Source organism: Thalassophryne amazonica, chromosome 6 (genome assembly GCF_902500255.1).
Source record: "Thalassophryne amazonica chromosome 6, fThaAma1.1, whole genome shotgun sequence".
NCBI classification, from domain to species: domain Eukaryota; kingdom Metazoa; phylum Chordata; class Actinopteri; order Batrachoidiformes; family Batrachoididae; genus Thalassophryne; species Thalassophryne amazonica.
The window spans coordinates 10,254,988-10,276,401 of NC_047108.1; the positions used below are offsets into that span (position 1 = coordinate 10,254,988).

The 21,414-nt window shown below is 42.4% G+C and overlaps 1 protein-coding gene across 1 annotated transcript in view; it reads left to right on the forward strand.

The window, feature by feature from the left end:
* Nucleotides 1-21,109, forward strand: part of rhoab (ras homolog gene family, member Ab) — a 42,287-nt gene extending 21,178 nt beyond the window's left edge. The window contains 6 exon segments of the mRNA XM_034171743.1: nt 15,279-15,436; nt 16,408-16,528; nt 19,028-19,092; nt 19,094-19,124; nt 19,127-19,158; nt 20,858-21,109. Coding sequence (XP_034027634.1) covers nt 15,281-15,436; nt 16,408-16,528; nt 19,028-19,092; nt 19,094-19,124; nt 19,127-19,158; nt 20,858-21,031 — 579 coding nt within the window. The 5' untranslated portion in view covers nt 15,279-15,280 and the 3' untranslated portion in view covers nt 21,032-21,109.
* Nucleotides 21,110-21,414: the final 305 nt, after the last annotated feature.

Sequence of the window (21,414 nt, forward strand, 5' to 3'; positions counted from 1 at the left end):
GAGATTTTTTTAATGAAAGACGTGCAGACGGGTCCGCGCGTCACGCGATGCTCCGCCACAGGAAAAACACCTCTGTTGAAAGCCTTAAGGACAAGTTGGAACATGTCCTGCTGTTAAACAATTTCTCATATACTCACTCCACTGAAAGCCATCAAAAGCCGCCTGGATTTTACAAATGGTTATCAACACGGAGGTGTTTTTCCTGTCCCGACGCGCGGATCCGTCCGCACGTCTTTCATTAAAAAAATCTCCTTTAACAGTGGAATATCCGGATAAAATGCTGAAACCGACTTCTTCTGAAACTTCTCTATTCTCTCACGACGTCCTGGATCAATAGAGCCTGAAATGTGGAGGTTTTCAGCTTGAACAGGCTGACGACGGCGGCTGAGAGCGCTGAGCGACGTCTCGCACCGTGGGAAGTCCTTAAAGCGACAGAATCGCCTCAAAATCTTTCATCAGCCGTTAAAATTTTCACTGAAAACCATCTTAATTTTTCGAACCGTGTCCACTTCGATGTGTCTCACAGGTTTAGAAAAAAGTTTGATCAAACAACGCGCCAGTCTCTCAGCAACTTCTCAGACAAAGGAATTCCGACGAGGGGCTGGACGACTCCTCCCACAAGGAGTGCTCACAGGCGAATGACGTCACCGACAGGCGTGGAAAAACTCACGCATGCGCACGAGGGTTCAAGCATGTCTGACGTAAAAAATATGAATGAATCCATATAGTTTTTGAAAAAAATAAAAAGGACCGTTGCTTTATTGACAGACCTCGTAAATTTAAAAACTGCTTTACTCCCAAATGCAAGATGCCAGCTCAAGAGCTGTAAAGAAACAGCTGGCATGAGGGATTACGATATCATCTTGAAAAATGATTTCATCATCCCCAAACATCCTTTCAATTGATGGCATAAGAAAAGTGTCCAAAATATCAACATAAACTTGTGCATTTATTGATGATGTAATGACAGCCATCTCCCCAGTGCCTTTACCTGACATGCAGCCCCATATCATCAATGACTGTGGAAATGTACATGTTCTTTTCAGGCAGTCATCTTTATAAATCTCATTGGAACGGCACCAAACAAAAGTTCCAGCATCATCACCTTGCCCAATGCAGATTCCACTATTGCTTTTCCTTAGCCCATTGTAACCTTGTTTTTTTCTGTTTAGGTGTTAATGATGGCTTTCGTTTAGCTTTTCTGTATGTAAATCCCATTTCCTTTAGGCGGTTTCTTACACTTCGGTCACAGACGTTGACTCCAGTTTCCTCCCATTCGCTCCTCATTTGTTTTGTTGTGCATTTTTGATTTTTTGAGACATATTGCTTTAAATTTTCTGTCTTGACGCTTTGATGTCTTCCTTGGTCTACCAGTATGTTTGCCTTTAACAACCTTCCCATGTTGTTTGTATTTGGTCCAGAGTTTAGACACAGCTGGCTGTGAACAACCAACATCTTTTGCAACACTGAATAGTGTCCACTCGGATATCCTTCACAGGTCCTGAAAAAATTTTGATAAAGCAACGCGCGCCATCTCCAGCAGCGTCTCAGACAAAGGATTTCAGCTGAGAGGGCTGGACCAGTGCTCACTCAAAGCCTGCCCACAGGCGGATGACGTCACGGACACGCGTGAAAAAAAACTCACGCATGCGCACGAGGGTTCAAGCATGTCTGGTGTAATCGCACGTGATTCAAATCCATATAGTTGTTTGTTTTTTTGTTGTTTATAAAACTGCCGGTTAGTTTTCTAATAAACCTCGTATCCACTAATTTTGAGATTTGTTCTTCCAGGAGATGCTGAAAAAGTATCATGAGATAAAATTCAATTCTGGGGCCCCACAGGGCCCTAGACTCCTGGGGAGCTACCCGACACCCCCCCCCCCCCCTGCAAATTTTCCTCGGGTTTCACATTTTTCATTCTTATCAATCCATCCCATCCCAAAATCTTCATTTTAGTGTGATGACATAATTTTTAAAAGTCATTTTTCTTTCTCATCAGTCATATTTTGTGCTTAAACACTACATTAAGCTTAAGATTGAATAAACACATACCTTTGGAAAATAACAGCTGTTAAAGTTCAGAGTTCTCGCCTGCTTTTTGTGATCTGTGCATCTGAACATCACCACAGCTTTTCCACATCAGGATTTTATTTTTCTGATTTAAGGCTCTCTTTTTCAGAGGAGCTACAGCATCCAAAGTTGTCTTCAATGAGGATGTAAAACTATTGACGAGATACTCTATCTCACTTACAGAGTTTAGGTAGCTACTCTGCACTGTGTTGGTATATGGCATTAGAGAACATAAAGAAGGAATCATATCCTTAAACCTAGTTACAGCGCTTTCTGAAAGACTTCTAGTGTAATGAAACTTATTCCCCACTGCTGGGTAGTCCATCAGAGTAAATGTTATTAAGAAATGATCAGACAGAAGGGAGTTTTCAGGGAATACGGTTAAGTCTTCAATTTCCATACCATAAGTCAGAACAAGATCTAAGATATGATTAAAGTGGTGAGTGGACTCATTTACATTTTGAGCAAAGCCAATTGAGTCTAACAGTAGATTAAATGCAGTGCTGAGGCTGTCATTCTCAGCATCTGTGTGGATGTTAAAATCGCCCACTATAATTATCTTATCTGAGCTAAGCACTAAGTCAGACAAAAGGTCTGAAAATTCACAGAGAAACTCACAGTAACGACCAGGTGGACGATAGATAATAACAAATAAAACTGGTTTTTGGGACTTACAATTTGGATGGACAACACTAAGAGTCAAGCTTTCAAATGAATTAAAGCTCTGTCTGGGTTTAGGATTAATTAATAAGATGAAATGGAATATTGCTGCTAATCCTCCGCCTCGGCCCGTGCTACGAGCGTTCTGGCAGTTAGTGTGACTCGAGGGTGTTAACTCATTTAAACTAACATTCATCCTGCTGCAACCAGGTTTCTGTAAGGCAGAATAAATCAATATGTTGATCAATTATTATATCATTTACTAACAGGGACTTAGAAGAGAGAGACCTAATATTTAATAGACCACATTTAACTGTTTTAGTCTGTGGTGGAGTTGAAGGTGCTATATTATTTTTTCTTTTTGAATTTTTATGCTTAAATAGATTTTTGCTGGTTATTGGTGGTCTGGGAGCAGGCACCGTCTCTACGGGGATGGGGTAATGAGGGGATGGCAGGGGGAGAGAAGCTGCAGAGAGGTGTGTAAAACTACAACTCTGCTTCCTGGTCCCAACCCTGGATAGTCACGGTTTGGAGGATTTAAGAAAATTGGCCAGATTTCTAGAAATGAGAGCTGCTCCATCCAAAGTGGGATGGATGCCGTCTCTCCTAACAAGACCAGGTTTTCCCCAGAAGCTTTGCCAATTATCTATGAAGCCCACCTCATTTTTTGGACACCAATCAGACAGCCAGCAATTCAGGGAGAACATGTGGGTAAACATAAAACATAGCTGGTCTCACTACTGTTTTGTAAACTTTCCCCTTCACTCTTGCTGATATTCTTCGGTCACAAATCACTCCTGCCACCTTTCTCCACCCACTCCACCCTGCCTGCACTCTCTTCTTCACCTCTCTACCACACTCTCCATTACTTTGAACAGTTGACCCCAAATATTTAAACTCATCTACTTTCACCACTTCTACTCCTTGTAACTGCACTATTCCACTGGGCTCCCTCTCATTCACACACATGTACTCAGTCTTGCTTCTACTGACTTTCATTCCCCTTCTCTCCAAAGCATAGCTCCACTTCTCCAGACTAGACTCAACTTGCTCTCTACTCTCACTACAGATCACAATGTCATCTGCAAACTTCATAGTCCATGGGGACTCCTGTCTGATCTCATCTGTCAACCTGTCCATCACCACGACAAACAAGAAAGGACTCAGAGCTGATCCTTGGTGTAATCCCACCTCCACCTTGAATGAGTCTGTCATTCCGACTGCGCATCTCACCACTGTCACACTATTCTTGTACATGTCCTGCACTACCCTAACATACTTCTCTGCCACTCCATACTTCCTCATACAATGCCACAACTCTTCTATTGGCACCCTATCATAAGCTTTTTCTAAGTCCACAAACACACAATGTAACTCTTTCTGTCCTTCTCTGTACTTTTCCAACAGTATTCTCAGAGCAGACATCGCATCTGTAGTGCTCTTTCTCGGCATGAAACCATATTGCTGCTCAGTGCTTCACCTGTTTTCTAAGCCTAGCTTCTACTACTCTTTCCCATAACTTCATGCTGTGGCTGATCAGCTTTATGCCTCTGTAGTTACTGCAGCTCTGCACATCACCCTTGTTCTTGAAAATAGGAACCAGCACACTTCGTCTCCACTCCTCAGGCATCCTCTCACTTTCCAAGATTTTATTAAACAATCTGGTTAGAAACTCTACTGCCATCTCTCCTAGACATTTCCATGCCTCCATTGGAATGTCATCTGGACCAACTGCCTTTCCACTCTTCATCCTCTTCATAGCAGCCCTCACTTCTTCCTTGCTAATCTCTTTTCCTGATTTACTCTCACCACATCATCCAGCCTTTTCTCTCGCTCATTTTCTTTATTCATCAACTCTTAAAAATATTCCCTCCACCTTCTCAGCACACACTCCTCACTTGTCAGCACATTACCATGTGCATCTTTTACCACCCTAACCTGCTGCACATCCTTTCCAGCTCTGTCCCTTTGTCTGGCCAATCGGTACAAGTCCTTTTCTCCTTCCTTACTATTCAACTTCTTGTACAGCTCGCAATATGCCTTTTCCTTTGCTTTTGCCACTTCTCTTTTCGCATTACGCCGCATCTCCTTGTACTCCTGTCTACTTTCTTCATCTCTCCAACTATCCCAAAACTTTTTCGCCAACCTCTTTCTCCTTATGCTTTCCTGGACCTCTTCATTCCACCACCAAGTCTCCTCATCTTCCTTCCACTGTCCAGATGTAAAATCAAATCAATTTTATTTATATAGCACCAAATCACAACAAACAGTTGCCCCAAGGCGCTTTATATTGCAAGGCAAAGCCATACAATAATTACGGAAAAACCCCAACGGTCAAAACGACCCCCTGTGAGCAAGCACTTGGCGACAGTGGGAAGGAAAAACTCCCTTTTAACAGAAAGAAACCTCCAGCAGAACCAGGCTCAGGGAGGGGCAGTCTTCTGCTGGGACTGGTTGGGGCTGAGAGAGAGAATCAGGAAAAAGACATGCTGTGGAGGGGTGCAGAGATCAATCACTAATGATTAAATGCAGAGTGGTGCATACAGAGCAAAAGGAGAAAGAAACACTAAGTGCATCATGGGAAACCCCCCAGCAGTCTAAGTCTATAGCAGCATAACTAAGGGATGGTTCAGGGCCACCTGATCCAGCCCTAACTATAAGCTTTAGCAAAAAGGAAAGGTTTAAGCCTAATCTTAAAAGTAGAGAGGGTGTCTGTCTCCCTGATCCGAATTGGGAGCTGGTTCCAGAGGAGAGGAGCCTGAAAGCTGAAGGCTCTGCCTCCCATTCTACTCTTAAAAACCCTAGGAACTACAAGTAAGCCTGCAGTCTGAGAGCGAAGTGCTCTATTGGGGTGATATGGTACTATGAGGTCCCTAAGATAAGATGGGAGCTGATTATTCAAAACCTTATAAGTAAGAAGAAGAATTTTAAATTCTATTCTAGAATTAACAGGAAGCCAATGAAGAGAAGCCAATATGGGTGAAATATGCTCTCTCCTTCTAGTCCCTGTCAGTACTCTAGCTGCAGCATTTTGAATTAACTGAAGGCTTTTCAGGGAACTTCTAGGACAACCTGATAATAATGAATTACAGTAGTCCAGCCTAGAGGAAATAAATGCATGAATTAGTTTTTCAGCATCACTCTGAGACAAGACCCCTCTGATTTTAGAGATATTGCGCAAATGCAAAAAAGCAGTCCTACATATTTGTTTAATATGCGCATTGAATGACATATCCTGATCAAAAATGACTCCAAGATTTCTCACAGTATTACTAGAGGTCAGGGTAATGCCATCCAGAGTAGGGATCTGGTTAGACACCATGTTTCTAAGATTTGTGGGGCCAAGTACAATAACTTCAGTTTTATCTGAGTTTAAAAGCAGGAAATTAGGTCATCCATGTCTTTATGTCTGTAAGACAATCCTGCAGTTTAGCTAATTGGTGTGTGTCCTCTGGCTTCATGGATAGATAAAGCTGGGTATCATCTGCGTAACAATGAAAATTTAAGCAATGCTGTCTAATAATACTGCCTAAAGGGAAGCATGTATAAAGTGAATAAAATTGGTCCTAGCACAGAACCTTGTGGAACTCCATAATTAACCTTAGTCTGTGAAGACGTTTCCCCATTTACATGAACAAATTGTAATCTATTAGATAAATATGATTCAAACCACTGCAGCGCAGTGCCTTTAATACCTATGGCATGCTCTAATCTCTGTAATAAAATTTTATGGTCAGTAGTATCAAAAGCAGCACTAAGGTCTAACAGAACAAGTACAGAGATGAGTCCACTGTCTGAGGCCATAAGAAGATCATTTGTAACCTTCACTAATGCTGTTTCTGTACTATGATGAATTCTGAACCCTGACTGAAACTCTTCAAATAGACCATTCCTCTGCAGAAGATCAGTTAGCTGTTTTACAACTACCCTTTCAAGAATTTTGAGAGAAAAGGAAGGTTGGAGATTGGCCTATAATTTGCTAAGATAGCTGGGTCAAGTGATGGCTTTTTAAGTAATGGTTTAATTACTGCCACCTTAAAAGCCTGTGGTACATAGCCAACTAATAAAGGTAGATTGATCATATTTAAGATTGAAGCATTAAATATTAATATAATGGTAGGGCTTCCTTGAGCAGCCTCAGACAGAACAATCGGAGAGAAAGAGTCTAACCAAATACCGGCATCACTGAAAGCAGCCAAAGATAACGATATGTCTTTGGGATGGTTATGAGTAATTTTTTTCTCTAATACTTAGAATTTTATTAGCAAAGAAAGTCATGAAGTCATTACTAGTTAAAGTTAAAGGAATACTCGGCTCAATAGAGCTCTGACTCTTTGTCAGCCTGGCTACAGTGCTGAAAAGAAACCTGGGGTTCTTATTTTCTTCAATTAGTGATGAGTAGTAAGATGTCCTAGCTTTACGGACGGCTTTTTTATAGAGCAACAGACTCGTTTTCCAGGCTAAGTGAAGATCTTCTAAATTAGTGAGATGCCATTTCCTCTCCAACTTACGGGTTATCTGCTTTAAGCTGCGAGTTTGTGAGTTATACCACGGAGTCAGGCACTTCTGATTTAAGGTTCTCTTTTTCAGAGGAGCTACAGCATCCAAAGTTGTCCTCAAAGAGGATATAAAACTATTGACAAGATAATCTATCTCACTCACAGAGTTTAGGTAGCTACTCTGCCCTGTGTTGGTATATGGCATTGGAGAACATAAAGAAGGAATCATATCCTTAAACCTAGTTACAGTGCTTTCTGAAAGACTTCTGCTGTAATGAAACTTATTCCCCACTGCTGGGTAGTCCATCAGAGTAAATGTAAATGTTATTAAGAAATGATCAGACAGAAGGGAGTTTTCAGGGAATACTGTTAAGTCTTCAATTTCCATACCATAAGTCAGAACAAGATCTAAGGTATGATTAAAGTGGTGGGTGGACTCATTTACATTTTGAGCAAAGCCAATCGAGTCTAACAATAGATTAAATGCAGTGTTGAGGCTGTCATTCTCAGCATCTGTGTGGATGTTAAAATCGCCCACTATAATGATCTTATCTGAGCTAAGCACTAAGTCAGACAAAAGGTCTGAAAATTCACAGAGAAACTCACAGTAACGACCAGGTGGACGATAGATAACAACAAATAAAACTGGTTTTTGGGACTTCCAATTTGGATGGACAACACTAAGAGTCGAGCTTTCAAATGAATTAAAGCTCTGTCTGGGTTTTTGATTAATTAATAAGATGGAGTGGAAGATTGCTGCTAATCCTCCTCCTCGGCCCGTGCTACGAGTGTTCTGACAGTTAGCAGTTTCAAATTTCCTTCAATGTCGCCTGCTCTGGCCCCCGGAAGACAATTGACTATGGTTGCTGGTGTCGCTAACCTCACATTTTTCAAAACGGAGTCGCCAATAACCAGAGTTTGTTCCTCGGCGGGTGTGTCGCAGAGTGGAGTAAAACGGTTAGAAATGTGAACTGGTTGGCGGTGTACACGGGGCTTCTATTTAGAACTACGCTTCCTCCTCAGTCACCCAATCGGCCTGCTTTCCCGGCTGCTCGGGATCTGCCGGAGGGGAACTAACGGCGGCTAAGCTACCTTGGTCCACACCGACTACAGGGGCCTGGCTAGCTGTAGGATTTTCCAAGGTGCGGAGTCGAGTCTCCAGTTCGCCCAGCCTGGCCTCCAAAGCTACGAATAAGCTACGCTTATTACAAGTACCATTACTGCTAAAGGAGGCCGAGGAATAACTAAACATTTCACACCCAGAGCAGAGAAGTGCGGGAGAGACTGGAGAAGCCGCCATGCTAAACCGGCTAAGAGCTAGTAGCTGCGCTAAGCTAGTGGATTCCTAAAAACACACAAAGTGAATAATGTGTAAATAATTTAGAGGTGATTCAGCAGAGGGAGTGCTTTAGTTAAGGCACGTGAAGATTACACTGTGAAACAAATCGTTATCTAGGTAACTAGATCAATCTAACTGCGCAGATTAAACAGCTAACAGATACAGCAAAACACCGCTGTGCTCCGGAACAAGAAGTGATACAACACCGCAGTGAGAGCCAACCACCCTGTCATACCCAGCCAATGTCATACCCAGTACTGCCCTAGCTGTCTCTCTCACCACATCTGCAGTACTTTTCCAGTTGTCCACAACTGCTTCCCCTCCAACTAGTGCTTCTCTCACCTGCTATCTAAATTTCACACAACAGTCTTCCTCCTTCAGCTTCCACCATCTGATCCTTTGTTGAGCTCTCACTCTCTTCTTCTTGTTTACCTCTAAAGTCATCCTACAAACAACCATCCTGTGCTGTCTAGTGACACTCTCTCCTGCTACCACCTTACAGTCTGGTCCCAACCAGTCCCAGCAGAAGACTGCCCCTCCCTGAGCCTGGTTCTGCTGGAGGTTTCTTCCTGTTAAAAGGGAGTTTTTCCTTCCCACTGTCGCCAAATGCTTGCTCACAGGGGGTCTTTTTGACCGTTGGGGTTTTTACGTAATTATTGTATGGCCTTGCCTTACAATATTAAGCGCCTTGGGGCAACTGTTTGTTGTGATTTGGCGCTATATAAATAAAATTGATGATGATGATGATGGTTTCTTTTAGCTTGCATCTCCTATAAAGAATGTAGTCCACCTGTGTGCACCTTCCTCCACTCTTATATGTTACCCTGTGCTCCTCCCTTTTCTTAAAGTAGGTATTCACCACAGCCATTTCCATCCTTTTTTGCAAAATCAACTACCATCTGTCCTTCCGCATTCCTATCCTTGATCCCATATCTACCCATTACTTCCTCATCACCTCTGTTCCCTTCACCAACATGCCCATTGAAGTCTGCTCCTATCACCACTCTTTCATGCTTGGGCACACTCTCCACCACCTCATCTAACACACCAGAAATCTTCTTTCTCCTTCATCTCACAACCTACCTGTGGGGCATATGCACTGATGATATTCATCATCACCCCTTCAATTTCCAACTTCACACTCATCACCCTGTCAGACACTCGCTTAACCTCCAACACACTTTTAACATACTCTTCCTTTAAAATGACCCCAACACCACTTCTCTTCCTGTCCTCACCATGGTACAACAACTTGTACCCACCGCCGGTGCTCCTGCTCTTACTTCCCTTCCACTTGGTCTCTTGCACACACAATATGTCTACCTTTCTACTCTCCATCATATCAGCCAGCTCTCTCCCTTTACCAGTCATACTACCAACATTCAAAGTCCCCACTCTCATTTCCACCCTTCTAGTTCTCTTCTTCGTCGTCTTCGCCCAGCAGTAGCCCAATTTCCACCGGCACCCTGTTGGGCAATAGCACCGGTGGTGGACGTTGTTAACCCGGGCTGCGACCGATCCGGTATGGGAATTTGATTCTGAGTCTGCATAGTTGGGTTGGCTTGTTTTATGCCGGATGCCCTTCCTGACGCAACCCTCCTCATTTATCCGGGCTTGGGACCGGCACTCAGAATGTACTGGCTGCACACCCCATGTGGCTGAGTTACACTTATTGCAAGTACCATTACTGCTAAAGGAGGCCAAGGAATAACTAAACATTTCACACCCAGAGCAGAAAAGTGCGGGAGAGACAGGAGAAGCCGCCATGCTAAACCGGCTAAGAGCTAATAGCTGCGCTAAGCTAGCGGATTCCTAAAAACACACAAAGTGAATAATGTGTAAATAATTTAGAGGTGATTCAGCAGACGGAGTGCTTTAGTTAAGGCACGTGAAGATTACACTGTGAAACAAATCGTTATCTAGATCAATCTAACTGCGCAGATTAAACAGCTAACACATACAGCAAAACACTGCTGTGCTCCGGAACAGGAAGTGATACAATACCGCAGTGAGAGCCAACCACCAGTAGAGGCAAGCAAGACCACAGACATGACACAAAACTAAAGTCATTTCAAATGGCAACTTTCTGGCTTTAAGAAACACTATAAGAAATCAGGAAAAAAAAATTGTGGCAGTCAGTAACGGTTACTTTTTTAGACCAAGCAGAGGGAAAAAAATATGGAATAACTCAATTCTGAGGAAAAAATTATGGGATCATGAAAAACAACCCTCCAACACATCACTAGTATTTTGTTGCACCACCTCTGGCTTTTATAACAGCTTGCAGTCTCTGAGGCATGGACTTAATGAGTGACAAACAGTACTCTTCATCAATCTGGCTCTAACTTTGCTGATTGCTGATCTGATTGCTGTTGCCAGATCATCTTTGCAGGTTGGAGCCTTGTCATGGACCATTTTCTTCAACTTCCACCAAAGATTTTCAATTGGATTAAGATCCGGACTATTTGCAGGCCATGACATTGACCCTATGTGTCTTTTTGCAAGGAATGTTTTCACAGTTTTTGCTCTATGGCAAGATGCATTATCATCTTGAAAAATTTCATCATCCCCAAACATCCTTTCAATTGATGGGATAAGAAAAGTGTCCAAAATATCAACGTAAACTTGTGCATTTATTGATGATGTAATGGCAGCCATCTCCCCAGCGCCTTTGCCTGACATGCAGCCTCATATCATCAATGACTGTGGAAATTTACATGTTCTCTTCAGGCAGTCATCTTTATAAATCTCATTGGAACTGCACCAAACAATTCATCACTGAATATGACTTTCATCCAGTCATCCACAGTCCACGATTGCTTTTCCTTAGCCCATTGTAACCTTGTTTTTTTCTGTTTAGGTGTTAATGATGGCTTTCGTTTAGCTTTTCTATATGTAAATCCCATTTCCTTTAGGCGGTTTCTTACAGTTCGGTCACAAACGTTGACTCCAGTTTCCTCCCATTCGTTCCTCATTTGTTTTGTTGTGCATTTTCGATTTTTGAGACATATTGCTTTAAGTTTTCTGTCTTTACGCTTTGTCTTCCTTGGTCTTCCAGTATGTTTGCCTTTAACAACCTTCCCATGTTGTTTGTATTTGGTACAGAGTTTAGACACAGCTGTGAACAACCAACATCTTTTGCAACATTGCGTGATGATTTACCCTCTTTTAAGAGTTTGATAATCCTCTCCTTTGTTTCAATTGACATCTCTCGTGTTGGAGCCATGATTCATGTCAGTCCACTTGGTGCAACAGCTCTCCAAGGCGTGATCACTCCTTTTTAGATGCAGACTAACGAGCAGATCTGATTTGATGCAGGTGTTAGTTTTGGGGATGAAAATTTACAGGGTGATTCCATAATTTATTCCTCAGAATTGAGTGAGTCCATATTTTTTTCCCTCTGCTTGGTCTAAAAAAGTAACCGTTACTGACTGCCACAATTATTTTTCCTGATTTCTTATAGTGTTTCTTAAAGCCAGAAAGTTGCCATTTGAAATGACTTTAGTTTTGTGTCATGTCTGTGATCTGCTTTTTTTCTACAAAATTAAACAACTGAATGAACATCCTCCGAGGCCGGTGGTTCCATAATTTTTGCCAGGGGTTGTATTTCTGGTGTTTTTTTTGTTTGTTTTTTTTTGTAGCTGCTTGTGTTTGGAGACTGACTTCTATCACTTTCTGACTTCTATCGCAGTTTCTGTCCCTACCGAGCAGCGGGTGCTGCTGAGCTCTTCCACCGTCACAAAGCACTCAAAGGCAGACAAACTTCACACTAGCCTCGCACCAGTCCCAGCTAGCTAGGTAGCAAGCTGCACATAATGGCAGACAATTTGAATGTTGTGGACCGGATTTTGGCAAAGCCATTTGATAGCCTTCCTTATGAAGAAGCCATGGCTGCTGTCATGGCTTCAGCTCTCAATGGTTTGCAGGCCAAAGTTAAAGCAATAGCCCGCAGTGCAATGTTTGTGCATTGCTATGCACACAGACTGAATCTAGTTCTGTCTCATGGGGTTAAATGCTTAGAATATCCTCAGAATATTTTTTGCATCACTCTCTGGGTTTGCCACATTTTTCTCAAAATCCACAGAGGATGTCTTTTCTTGAGTCTGCAGGCTGCTTAAGGTTGCTCAAGTAAATCACTCTAGGACCACCACTGATCAGATGACAAAAGCATAATCCACCTCTGGTTTGAATAAAGCACATGTGAAGTGCCGTCCCACAACGATAATCCAGCTGCAGTTGTGTTAAGATGTGTGTCAAGTAAAATGACAAAAAAAAAAAAAGTTTAAAAAAGAGAAAGTCCACTGGCTGCATCTGAAAGTTGCACACATGGGAAGTTGGCACATTGCCAGCACAAATCAGTAGCAGTTACGGAGTCCAACCGGATGAATAACATCCAGCAATGCATGTGTATATACTGATCAAACACCTAAAGGGATTTTTCACCGGACTAACAGCAGGTGTCACTGACAGTTGTCAGCCTGTTTGTGCGCTCTCTGGATGGACATCTCTGATGCTCACGTGCACACACGGAGGGGCTGGTACAGTGTTTATGAACACAGATACACGCAGCTGAGCCAACATTTTGGCCACACACTCGCACACTGCTTTGATCACCGGTTCTACACACGCGGCTCGTTCAGCCATTGTGAACACACGCACAGCTGAGTGGACACACACTCATCACTCAGATTACCTGTTCAACGCGCGCACCCCGTCATGTGAGACACACTGAGAGGTCAGTTTAGCACTGGGAATGTGAGGACGAGTGGAGATGTGAGTGACTGACTGAAATATGTTTGGGCTGCATCCTGCAGGTGTGCACGAGGCAGTCCGGATGCGTTCGGACCACGGCTGACCACACCTCTTTTCCTTTCGACTAGGGCTGTCACAATTATTACAATATTCGCCAATCGCGATTATTTTTCATATTTGCAATTGCCATGAATTATTTATTTTATCCACAAAGCATAAAATGACTCAGAATCTGACATCATTGTGCTGCAGCCTCACTCGCTCTGTTTTGCTCTTGTCTTAAGGCAGGACAATAACATGGAGGGTGAGGAGCGATCCGTTCTGCCGTTTGGATAAGACGGCCGATTAAAACAGTGGCCGTCTTCTTCAAAGCCGTCTAAAATGTGGAGTTTACCAAAGGAGCTGTGCGTGCGTGCGTGCGCGCGTGCGGAGTCAACAGGCTGCGAGGGAGGGGTGGGGGAGGGAGATTCCTGAATGTAGGCACGACATGTTAAGGTCTCCTGAGAACCATCAGTGCACGCAGCAAGCGCGGAGCAGAGAGAGGATTTTAACCCGAGTGAACAAAAAACCAAACCGAGGCGCTGCCTTTACTTCTCTCTGAACTCTCTCCCGGTGTGATTCTGCCGTTACCGTCCTGTTCGCACCATGTGCGCATCGTATACTGAATTTATGAGATCATGAGATGAAATAAATGGTCAAATATCTTTAAAAACATATTTAAAAAATAAGAATATATGAATAAACTGAGAAAAAAATACGCATACACGGGTGAAAAAAACCCTGACGTGGAGAAGCTGTGGTGATGTTCAGATGCACATATCACAGAAAGCGGGTGAGAACTCTGAACTTTAACAGCTGTTATTTTGCAAAGGTATTTATTTGTTAAATCTTGAGCTTAATGTAGTGTTTAAGCACAAAACACGACTGATGAGGAGAAATAATTTCAGAAATGCAACAGAAACAACCACAAATCAGAAAAAGTTGGGACTGTATGTAAAATGAAGATAAAAATAAAAATGTTGCATTATTCCCAGTTTCTCCACTCAGAAGACAAACGTTCTTCCAGAGTTGTGTATACTACGATAGTAGAATATAGAGAAGGGAAAAAAGAAATAAAATAGACAATATATTCGTCAATCGCAATTATTTGTCTGACAATTAATCGTCTCCAGAAATTACTAATTGTGACAGCCCTACTTCCTACTGCGTCTGATTATGGCAATATTTGCTGTGTTGGAATGGTTCCTCCACATTCTTATGTGTGACGGGGGCTTGACCCTGTGAGTGGAGACCGCTGTGGTACCAAGTCGTCATCTCACATTGAGGCGGCAACTCCCAACCAAGTGCACGCTCAAATCAGTGTTACATTAAAATGCACTAAGAAAAATCCTTTGTCCACCCATTATGCTTTAAATGGACACTCACAAAATCCATGAAATTTTATTCATAACTACATATCAAGGGGTATCATCCCCCTGATTCCACCCACCCCTGAGACTTTCTGAGGATGTCTCACACATTCAGGTGATTCTTTCAAAGCACAAATAGAACATTGTGTAGTTGGTGCTGATCTGCTGGTTTGTAGAGTTTCTTCCACTTGGTTCTGGTAGGACTTTCTTTTTGTTGTGTGACTCAGTTTGTGTCCAAAGTGTCAGTGTTTTTCTTTTTCTTTTTTTCTTATTTATGACTACTTCCAAACTACACGCTGTTGTCTCTTTGTGACTGTTCACATCTGTGCACGTTTTACTGCATGGATCTGTCATCTGATCAATGGCGAGTACCAATTATCAAGCTGGTTTAACGATGGGGGGAGCAAATGACAGTGTGCTAATCCACGTAGAGCACAAACAACTTTGACCAGCTGTATATTGAAGTGGTTTCCCCTGTCGGCCGTCTCTGTGTCGTGCACTAGAGCCCGCTCACTCTTACCCCCCTCCCCCTTTTTTTTCCTCCTGTAGAGATGGCAGCCATCCGTAAGAAGCTGGTGATTGTGGGCGACGGGGCGTGTGGGAAGACCTGTCTGCTGATTGTCTTTAGCAAAGACCAGTTCCCTGAAGTCTACGTTCCCACTGTGTTTGAGAACTACGTGGCTGACATCGAGGTGGACGGAAAGCAGGTAAATATGCAAACTGCCATTCATTGTTCTTGTGTTTTTGTTTTTAATTTTATTTTATTTATTTATTTGGCAGTAAAGGTGATTACAGTAGACTTGGAACATTATTTAAATGAAAATGCATCACTCCCCTTTTTTGTTCCCAAACTTCTACCATTGTTTAACTTGAGTAAACTTGCTACTTGACAAACTAAGAACACCCTGCATAGCAGGAAGCTCAGTTATCCTCTGCAGTCAAAACATTTCTTTATTTCTGGGTTCATGAGGGTGGAAATGCAGCTCCCATCTCATTTGGTACTAAACCCTCTGTGTGACCTTTTCTGCGTTAATGCGACAGTGAAATTTTGTTTTTATTGGTTGACTCTGGTGCTGTAGAGGACGTACGTAGACTTTGCCTCGTGTTATGTCACACTTTTCAAAATGTCTCAACCTGGATTTCCCCCCCCCCCCCCCTCCTAATTGGCATCACAGCCCACTCAGACTTCTGTCACAGAGCTTGAGCGCTTAGTCAGTCTGAACCTTTTAAACATGAGACTAGCAGCATTGTTTGTTTTTTTTTTGTTTTTTTTTACAAAGCATAAATAAGAGGACATTCACCAGATTTCTTTTACATATTTTGTAGATGGATGTGCCATTTTAATAACATAATTCAAATATGTAAAAGCTCCACACTGGCAAAGTTTATTGTGCTGTTGATGTCAGGAAGAGAGAGGATGTGATTTCATTGGCCTTACTTCTGTTTAACGGGTAAATGTTAACCAAACCTGATTATGTTTGTTGCTTTCAAATTGAATTCTGAATTCTTGTACTCACTCCATGAGTCACTTTTTCTCAGAATAACAACAATCCAACACTCTACCCCAGTCTGTTCCGGATACAGTCTGTCTGAACTACTCTTTTTATTTCCCCCCGGTCCCTCTGTTCTCTGCACTGCCATCCCCCCTCCTCCTTGCTCTGTTTGGTCTGCGTGTCAGGTGGAGTTGGCTCTGTGGGACACGGCGGGTCAAGAAGACTACGACAGGCTGAGACCTCTCTCCTACCCGGACACTGACGTCATTCTCATGTGCTTCTCTATAGACAGCCCTGACAGCTTGGGTGAGTACGAAACCTGGAGAGCGCCGTCACCTGAGTTTGTTGCCCTTGAAGGGTTCCCTTTGGGCACTAGTGCAGCAGACAACTAAAACAATCCTGCAGATGGTGATAGAAGCACCAAATTTGGCACAAATACTCCTTATGGCCCAGTCACACTGCACTTAATGAAGGGTGACGAAGCCCTGACGAAACAAGAAATCTTGACTGTCGTTGGCATCGTTTAACCTTTGCGCAGCCTCGTTCCTGCAGCGGGCGCTTCGTCAGGATTTTTAAACTTTTGAAAAATTTTGAACGAAGGGCAACAAAAACCTCAATTCGTCTGTGTTTTGTTTTGCTGTTGTTCTTGATGTTTTTTAATCGTTTGTGTAGTTTTTGTAAGGTTATTGTTTAATTTGACTTCATTGGAGCAGCTGAACGTTTTCACACAGTGCAGAAGCCGGTTTGTGAGCGCTGAGGCTGCTGCTGCGTTCATGTACCTTCGGAAATTACAGGGCAAACTCAGCCTGCTTACTTGGATTTTTTTTATCTGTGTGGGGGGGCAGCTTCAATGGGCTCAGGCACCTTACATAGGCCAGAATTAATCTTTTGTGTGGATATAATTCATTATTTTGCCACAAGCAACTGTTGAATTTGAAACAACGAAAAAGTTGTGTAATTTCCGACGGTACTTGAATGCAGCATCAGCGGCAGCAGGAGCTGCTCCATGCGCTTATTATTTTGTATTAAATATAACAATATGAGTGTAGGAATGATAATCCAGGCCTTCTGTACATGTGGCAACAGGTAGATGAATCAAAATGATGATATAAAGAGCTGTTCTGGAAGGAAGAATTCACGTTGTGGATCAGTGATCAGCTGGTGGAATAACCGCACATGTGAGTCAATGCGCGCGTTCACACGCACTGATTAATTTACTGTTTTGATATATTCAATCATCTTTACACTTATATTTATTCTCCCTTTTAACAGTTTTCTGTTATAAATAAATATACGTATATGGCTTAGAACATAATTCAGTGATACAGCAGTGACCACGGAACACTTTTTTTTTTTTTTTTTTTTTTAATTGGAGCACGACGGAGCGCGCAGTGTGTTGAGACAGTGTGGATTCTGATGATGATGATGGAGATGATCCCTCTTTTGTTCTGGACAAGGAACCAGAGCAGGTGGTCCATCGACATGCACACAGATCTCCACAGATTCTGTTTGCAGTTTCTCCAGGACTCAGGCGCTATGAGCTCCGTTCCAGTGCCGAGTGCTGGAGCAGACACGCTGTGCTCTCAGCTGTGTCTCCAGGTGCGTTTCGTTGAGATCGTAAGCTTCGGTTTTGTTAAGTTCCTCTTTCGTCCCTTTTGCACTCTTGCTTCGCAGACTGTTCGGTGATAAAAGCTCTTTCGTCCACCTTTTCTCAACGAATTGTGACGTTTTTTACTTTTTCCCTTCGTTCAGGAATCGTCGTGTGCCGTGTGACTGGACCATTAGACATTAACTCTTTTGAAAAACTGATTGGCAACTTGAATTTTCAAAAGGCAGCCAGGTAGAGGTCAATTGAAGAATTACACAAAAGTCAAAACTACAGGATGCTCCAATCATATTGAAAACTACACCACATTATTTGCCTGATGATAAATATTCTAAAAAGGTATAGTTTGGACTATCTGTGACTGAAGTTATAGGATAAAAATAGCAAGAATGGTAACTAAGGTCAATTTAAGTTTGTACAGGGGCCACAAATTAAAATTGTTCCAATTTTGGTAAAAACTGGTGCAAATTATTGGTTGAATTTAAAGGATTAATGAATGGAATAGTTTTGATGGTTGAATGTTTGGTCTGCAAAATAAGTCAATGTCAACGTCCATTGGATTCTATGACATGTGACATATGTTACCCTGTAACGTGATAACTAAACATGACACAGTGCAAACTATTCCTTTTTAAAACCCTGTTAACACAACCAATAATTTGCATCACATTTTACCTCAGTTAGAGCAACGTTAACTTTTGACCCCTGTACAAACTGAAGTTGACCTTTGTCACCATTCTTGCTATTTTACCCCATAACTCCATAACATTCAGTCACAGATGGTCCAAACTATACCTTTTAGGAATCTTTTGTGATTAGACAAATGATGTGATAGCTTTTAATTTTGACCCCTGTGTAATTTTTCGGTTGACCCCTACCTGGCTGCCTATTGAAAATTCAAATGGCCAATTGTTTTATTTATTTTTTTTCTTTCAAAGGAGTGATGCCAGATTTGGTGCTTCCATCACCATTTGTAGAATTCCTCTGTAAATATTCTGTTATCTGCTGCACTATTCTGGGAACCACCACTGCTGTCATTTTCTACTGTTAAAGCCACAAATTGATAGGGTCAGGGGGGCGATGATGGGTTCATTACCAACATACAGGTGTGCAACCAGATAATTCTGACATGGTGGGAAAAAAGTTGGAGCTTCCCAGATCTGTCTTGTTGTACTGATCAGACTCTCCTCTTTTCTCAGAAAACATTCCAGAGAAGTGGACCCCGGAGGTCAAACACTTCTGTCCCAATGTTACCCTCATCCTGGGTAGGAAACAAGAAAGACCTGCGTAATGATGAAACACGCGTTGGGAGCTCGCCAAGATGAAGCAGGTACCTGAAGTCAGAGCAAAGTGACTGAATAGACCCTGTGCAATAATGTCACTGGGTACCGCCCCCGCCTGTTGGAGGACAAGCAAACACTCCAACATGGCGGACGATGTAGAAAGAAGCGTTGAAGAGAGTGAATATCAAGCTAATTTACGCGTGGAGGATAAAGTTACATACAAAGAAAAGTTGAAAATCACTCGGAAAAAAAGCGCGCACCAAACACATTAAAAAGCACACACGCGCAAAAAAGCGTGCACAAAACACATTAAAAACACATTAAAAGTACACGCACACACACGCCAAACACTCGGAAAAAGCGTGCACCAAACACATTAAAGCACACACACACACACGCCAAACACTCGGAAAAAAAGCGGGCACCAAACACATTAAAAAGCACACACGCAGTGTGGTTACTCAACTGCATGTAGATATTATGACAATTTTACATATTCTAGGATTTATAAGTGAAATAAATACTGTACATGAAACACACTAGTTAAATAGGGAGACTGACCTTTAATGAAATGATCCGAACAGATCCGTAGATTGGCCAAACTGGACTCGGATGTAAGGTCACTTCTAGCTATCTGTGCTAGCCAGATTGCTCGCCTCTTTGAAGACAGTTCTCGCGTATTTTCTCCTTGATGCTCGATTATTGCCGGTAACCTGAAGAAACTGTGATTAGTTTCCCTGTTCTTACGATTACTACAGCCGATTATACCACAAAAACTCGGCATTTTATCGCAAATATCTGCAGCTAGCTAGTGTGCGTCTGTAGTGTGCGGGTCTTGTTTGTCCCCCAACAAGGCGGAACGGAAGTTTCGTGACGTCATTTGCACAGGGTCTATAATTCTTAGTTTTTGAGCTTAAACGGTGGTTGAATTTTGAGTTTTATCATCTTTGCAGACTTCTTTTGAAATACATCCTACTGAAAATCTAAACCCAGATATTCAGCCAGTGGGATGAGGGATCACATTTTGTATTGATGAGTCACAAGATTGAATAATTGGATAATCCTAAAACTTTGTGTATCTGTTTGGTGCTTAAAATGAAGCAGATTGGCTTTTGTGTATTTGCATCTGTGAAAGATGAAAGTCTTCAGAGTGCGAGTAGTTTGAGTCCTGTGACTTGTATACCAAAAAAAAAAATCACACATTTGTTAACATAACTATTTATATCGAGCTTCTCCAGGAATCAACGTACAAAACAAACTCTAATAATGAAAGTACAATGTACAAAAATCCTAAATTAAAGAACAGATTTAAAAAACAAACAAATGGACTCATATTTTTATTGTTTCTACTGTTTTTTTGTTGTTGTTTGTTTTTTTTAATGTAAAATTTGCCCCCAGGGAAGCGTTTAAAAAAAAAAAAAAAAAAAAGTTTTCCATATACAAAGAACTTGCTTTCTCATGATCCAGTCGACAGTATTCTTTGTCTGACTTGATGCGTTTTGAAGGATCTTCAACAAATCAGAAGCAGGTAACGACAAAAGGGTGATTTTTAATTAGTAGATCATTCTGTCCGTGGTGATTTTAAACCCCTCTTATATCTCTGTAATTTAAAAAAAATTCTAAAAATTGCAGCCACTGATTTTACATAAATTGTTGATTTAGCATTTTGTAGGTTTGTGGAAATCCAAAAGCACTTGATGCTTTTTTTTTTTTTTCCTGACCAGACTTCCTCTTCCTGTCCAACAGGAGCCGGTGAAGATGGATGAGGGTCGGGAAATGGCCCACCGAATTGCAGCGTTCGGCTACATGGAGTGCTCTGCCAAGACGAAGGATGGTGTGCGGGAGGTGTTTGAGATGGCCACTAGGGCGGCGCTGCAGGCCCGCCGCTTAAAGAAGAGCAGGAAGTGTGTCGTGCTCTAAAAAGACTGACACATTTGGACTGTTTTGATCCTGGGCAGCTGTGCCAGGGTTTGAGTTTGGGTGGGATGGAGGAAATACTAGATAGGGAAGAAAAATGTGCAGTAAAGATGACCGCTATAAAACAGCCATTTGTTGGACTGACGGGACCCTGGGACTTGGGTTTGGGAGCTTCAGTTGGGTGGATGGCAGCAGGAGGCGAGGCTGCCGTAAACCTGTTCACCTTTAGGTGGCGTTAGCTTTTCTATGAGCCACTTCTCCACTCATCACCAAGAGGTCCCGATTCTCTGTAAGGCAGACGCGTGAACCGTGGCGCCTCCACCGGACACTCTGAGGTTAGCTTCCTGCCTGGGTGACTCTGTGGGTTCAGCGGAGAGCTCCGAGTG